We start from the raw sequence: 5,926 nt of genomic DNA, 5'->3' as shown, positions 1-5,926 counted from the left end.
ATAGTCATATCTAAACTAAACGATCGCATATAAATTATAACCATATCTAAACAATCGCGTATAAATTATAATCATATCTAAACGTGTCGTAGTCATATCTAAACGATCGTTTAGTCATATCTAAGCATATATATTAACCATGTCTAAACGATCGCGCATAAATTGTAGCCATATTTTCTAAATGATCGCGTATCAAATAATAACCAAATCTAAATGATGGCAAAATATTATGCGTGTTATTGACATGGTATTTTTGATATTTTACACGGTGAACCTCTGACTTTTTTAGTTTTTAGAATTGTTTTATAAAAGGTAAATATTTTGCCGCTTTTTTATATTTTTTAAAAGACTCTCGATTATATTTCCATTTTAAAATTTTCTTGAATAAATTACAAAAATCAACTTTAAATTAAATTATATGTTAATGGTAAAAAATTGAACCTACAAACCATAAAAACTAAATCCTCCCAGTTATATAGTCAATATAATTTATACAAGGTTAAAAAGCGAGGGTCTAATTTTAAATTGTACGAATTACCCAAATTAATTTTTTTGTAATCTTCTATGTTTTAAATAAATTTTGATCATGTATAATAAAAGAATTACAATGAGAAAATATTAATGAAAGTATCAAAGGAAAGTGATTTTGGTTTCGTGAAGACGACGACCGAAACGAAGACCAGAGAATTGGAGCTTCAAATCAAAGATCTTCAAACGTCTTCTTTCCAATCTTTATCTTCTTCTCAATACCGTTGAATTTCCAACCGATTCTCCCTCAGAATTTTTCACAATTCCATTTCAATGGCCACGATTTCCAATACCCATTTCATCGCCTAAGATCATTTCTTTAGGTTTCCGTTTAGAGTAACAACAACAACTCAAGTCAATGCATATTCCCAATTCAGCTCTTCAACTTTTAGATTGAAGTCAAATCTCCTTCATATCGGGATTCCAAGACAAGGGTTCGAATTTGAAGATCCATCGTCTCAATTCTTGATTTCGCAATTGATTCTGTACTCAGGACTAGAAGAAGATCAATGACAAGCTCGATTGAGGACTGCATCCATGTGAGTAAAGCCCTAATTTTCGTGGGTTTCCAGGAAAATAAACACGAGATTTTCCGGTGTGTTGCTACTGCCGTTTCGTTTCGGGGTTGTTGTTGATCTGTGGAGAAAGAAGGGTAATTTTGTTTTCGAATGAGAATATGGGGGAGAGTGGAACTGCTTTGCATACTGCTAGTAACGCTGTACAGGCACTTGGGAGAGGGTTTGATGTAAATTTTGATACGAGGTTACTTTATTGTAAAGGCGTAGCTGGTTCTACTATAGTTGAGGTTGATGATGAACATTCTAGAGATATCTGTTTGTATGATGATGTAGTTTTGCACAATGTTTCCTGGGATATCAAGAACTTTCAGGAGCCTATTGGGCATCGATCTTCTGGAATTTGTAGTTTCGATGAGGTAATTTGACGAATTCTCCATCTCCTTAGTCCACTAATCTAGGAATTGTTTTATTTGTTGGAGTTTCTGTTAGTTTTGTACTCAGTTTTGATGGACCAAGATGATTTTGGAACCATCTGAAGGACATTTTGAGTGAGAATAGTGCATACACTGAGTTAATTGGAACGATGAGTTCAACAAATCGATCAAAAGTTGATTATTACTTAATTTGATAGTGACTATGAAGGGTTGGAAGAATTCCCCCATTTATCGTATCTATCTTTATCTTGCCTTGCTGATGAATTTTGTTGGATAAGGTTTCATCTGCATTCAAATTCTTTTTGAATATGGTGAAACAAAATCGCTGAAATCCGAAGTAACTTGTATAACACCCTTTACACTATCTCTGGCCAGTGATGTTTGTCATCTTTCTAACCAATGTGGGACAAAGGCATCTTATGCTACCTTGGTTCCTAACACTACTATAACTTACAATTAAATCTATGATTATTGTTACAAATCACTCTTTGATAGTGTGTGTACTATTTTCTACTCATTCCCTATTCCCTTTTTGTTAGTGTGTTTACTATTTCTTACTTAGACTAAAATTGTCTACACCCTAAATACATACCAATACTATTCTAACTCTGATTAAAATAGTTTGTACCTTAGACACAGTCTATTATAACCTACTTACTATAATAATCAATCTAATGCCTCAAATGCCCCTAAAAGTTATATCAAGTGTACATCAGGAAGCTGGAAATTTAGTTGTCAACCAGTTGGTTGTTTTCATCAGCAGATATCCATATTATGTTTATATAACTGTTCTTTTTTAATCTTGTAAGACTAACTTGAAATGTTCTTTTAAAAAATAACTGATTTTTTATTCAAAATTATAATGTGTAGATGGAAAGATATATACTAGCCTCAGTCCTCAGAGCTATTGCAGGCGAACTGATCAATGTACTCACAATTATGTAATTGCAGATGGCAGATTATTTTAATCAAAAGGATGGTCTTTCTGAAGGTTACCCATCTGGTAGTTTCAATAGTGCATTCGGCTTCACTGGTTTAAGGCAGACTGACGCTTCAGCAACAAAGAGCCTTTCCACTGATGGATTTTATATTCCACTTGCAAAATTTCAGTTTACAAAAACCCCATTAGAGTTGAAAGAAAATATCAAGCGGGCTGTTCCAACTACTTGGGATCCGCCATCTTTGGCAAGGTGGGAGGGAAGCGTTTGCATTCTCGCAAGTTGCAAGTGATAATGACAATAAAGCTTCTTCCTTACATATATTTCTCTTTTTGGCAGCTTTATTGAGAATTTTGGGACGCATGTAATCACATCTATAACTATTGGTGGGAAAGATGTGATATATGTTAAACAGCACCAGTCTTCTCCTTTATCAACCATGGAGGTGAAGAGATATGTACAGGACATTGCAAACCAGAGGTTCTCTGACACGCAAGGCCAGACTGGTTCCGGAAGTATAAAACTTAAGGAAAAGGTTATTTACTATTGTTTGGTATCTCCTATAGCTAATTTCTTGGAACTCCGAGTTTTCATTTTCTAATATCTCTTTTGTATTTAAATCCTGCAGGGTCTAGACGGTGGATTATTCAACAACCAAGGGGTATATCCTCAGCCCACTTCTGCTCCATATCTCACTGGAAAAGAAGTACGTGGAAATTATATAATCTTTTTAGGGGACTGGTTTACACTCACTTGACGTTCATAGTCTGTTTCACTTCTCATTTTGATTCTATTAAACCACTAATTCACCCAAAAGCTTATCTGGTGGTTGAAGGCAAATTTTAATTAAAATGCCCAACAAGTGGAAATCAATTTTAATTGGGGAGGAAACGACAATACCCAAAAGCTTATGCATCACTAACACTCTCTCACTTGTGGGTTAGAAATATTTGAGGTCCAATAAGTGGAAATCAATTTTATTTGCGAAGGAAACGACAATGCAGGGGCTTGAACACAGAACCTCCCCGAACTATCTGCTCTAATACCATATTAAATCGTCAATTCACTCAAAAACTTAAAGCTAGTGGTTGAAGGCAAATTTAATTATGTATCACTATCAGGTTTATCGCTCCATTAGATGATATGGTTCAACTATGTTATTAACTGTTAGAAGCCATTTATGTGGTTGTTTGTCATTGTTTTGATTACATGCATCACTCATTAATGATTTCAACTAATTGTGGATGAATACTTATTTCTTTTATCTTTATGAATTAGGATGTCACAGTCATATTCCGAAGGAGAGGAGGAGATGACTTGGAACAAAATCATGTCCGGTGGGCCAGAACCGTTAGGTCCTCCCCTGATGTTATTGAGATGACTTTTTACCCCATAACTGCTCTCCTTGATGGTGTAGTTGGAAAGGAGCATTTAACCCGAGCTATTCTTCTGTATCTTGAATGTAAGATTGATTGTGCTATATACATGGTACTATATTTGTAAACTTGTATTTGTCATCATGCAATTCCAAAAGTTTTATCTCGACAATTTCCTTTTTGTAGATAAACCTCCATTAGAAGAACTGAGATATTTTCTGGAGTTTCAGATTCCTCGGGTATGGGCTCCCATACACGACAAACTTCCTGGTCGTCAAAGGAAAGAACCAGTATGCCCTTCTTTGCAATTCAGCATAATGGGGCAAAAGCTATATGTCAGCATAGAGCAGGTTTGAGCTTTTTGTGGCTTTATTCACTCCAATGAACGATAAGAGATGGATAGCTATTCAGAAATTGCACATATTTTAACCATTTGAATCAAGATTTTCTTTACTTAGACTCCATCTTTTACTTTCTTTCTGTACTTAAAATCAAGTTGAAAAAAAAATAATCAAATGTTTTCTGACGCCAGAATAAGGATGCAGAGAACTGATTCTAAACATTCTTCATTCAGAATGTTGGCCGGAGCTAGGGGCGAAATGCCCTTTCTAATATGCATCATGTTTTGGATTTAGAATATAAAAGAATTGTTAAAGATTGTTGTATCCACTAATTCACATGGACTTTTATATTTAGATTATTAGATAAATTTAGAAATTAAAATTCTTCCTCTTTTTTGGGTGAAATAAACTTTTACTGATAAAGAGGATGTTGGCTCAATGCTGATGCAGATATCAATAGGACGTAAGCCAGTGACGGGTATGCGTTTGTCTCTCGAAGGGAGCAAGCAGAACCGGTTAAGTATCCATCTTCAACACCTAGCTTCTCTTCCAAAAATTATGCACCCATACTGGGACACCCACGTTGCAATTGGTGCTCCCAAGTGGCAGGGGCCAGAGGAACAAGATAGCCGATGGTTCGAGCCAGTAAAGTGGAAAAACTTTTCCCACGTAAGCACGGCTCCTATTGAAAACCCCGAAACCTTCATGGGAGAGCTATCCGGTGTCTACATAGTCACTGGAGCTCAGCTTGGAGTCTGGGATTTTGGATCAAGAAATGTTTTGTACATGAAACTTCTGTATTCTAGACTGCCAGGGTGCACAATACGAAGAACATTATGGGATCATTTGCCACCAATCGAAAAGTCGAAAAAACTAGTGTCCTCTAGTGATAACACCAATAATGCTGACAATTCGAGTTCGGGTACGAAAAGCACACAAGGCAACAACAAACTAGCAAAGCTCGTCGACACGACAGAGATGAGCAAGGGGCCTCAAGATTCTCCAGGTCATTGGTTGGTTACGGGTGCAAAACTTGGTGTGGAAAAGGGTAAAATTGTGTTGAGAGTGAAGTACTCATTGCTTAACTACTGAGTTGTTTGTGCTTTTTACAGCCCTTCTAGATGTAGGTAGTAGAAGTAGAATAGGTGAAGATAAAAATGGGGTTCATCAAACTTGTAAAAAGAAATTGTTGCAGTTTGATGGACATAATCAAGTGGTAGATTAGCTGTTTTTGGATTTAGATTTATGAATTTCTACTGTTAATGGTGACAAAATTATATATAGATCTTCAAAAAGAAAACATTGTCAATTGTGTGCAGGCTTTTGTTTTCGTCTTCTTTATTATTTGATCATTTGTCGAGACTGTACTCCTTTATATGGATCATAAGCTTTTGATAGACATCAAACCAGGTGTTTTAAGTCATTTAAGATTATAACACGTATGTTAAAAGTTTACCTCAATTAGTAATGTAGGTTCAAATCTCCCCTTACAAAAGAAAAAGAAAAGTGAAGATTTTAACCATTTTATAAATATTTTCTTCGATATTTGATTATATGTATGATTTTAACTAATATGAAATGTTTTTGTTTAGGTTTGAATTCAAATTTCAATTCTAAAATTGAATTGATCTAAAGGTTCCGATTCTTTTATGATTTTTAGTGAAATCGAATTTGCACGTCAATAAAATTGGATTTTTTATTTGTTTGGTTCGATTTTGGTTTGATTGGTACTAATGAACACCTCTAACAAAAAATGTATAAAAAACTTTTTGATATCCAACTATTTCAAAA

The 5,926-nt window shown here is 35.0% G+C and overlaps 1 protein-coding gene across 1 annotated transcript; it reads left to right on the top strand.

Moving 5' to 3' along the window:
• Nucleotides 1-598: 598 nt before the first annotated feature.
• On the top strand, nucleotides 599-5,444 carry LOC103501463 (MACPF domain-containing protein CAD1-like). Its single transcript, XM_008465038.3, has 7 exons — nucleotides 599-1,462; nucleotides 2,432-2,670; nucleotides 2,758-2,953; nucleotides 3,047-3,124; nucleotides 3,697-3,880; nucleotides 3,981-4,144; nucleotides 4,586-5,444. The coding sequence occupies exons 1-7, from the start codon at nucleotides 1,205-1,207 to the stop codon at nucleotides 5,225-5,227; spliced, it is 1,761 nt and encodes a 586-aa protein (XP_008463260.1). The 5' UTR covers nucleotides 599-1,204; the 3' UTR covers nucleotides 5,228-5,444.
• Nucleotides 5,445-5,926: the final 482 nt, after the last annotated feature.

Source organism: Cucumis melo, chromosome 8, assembly GCF_025177605.1.
Source record: "Cucumis melo cultivar AY chromosome 8, USDA_Cmelo_AY_1.0, whole genome shotgun sequence".
In the NCBI taxonomy this organism is placed as follows: Eukaryota; Viridiplantae; Streptophyta; class Magnoliopsida; order Cucurbitales; family Cucurbitaceae; genus Cucumis; species Cucumis melo.
The sequence above is the reverse complement of the archived record's forward strand: the minus strand, read 5'-3'. Positions and strand labels throughout refer to the sequence as shown.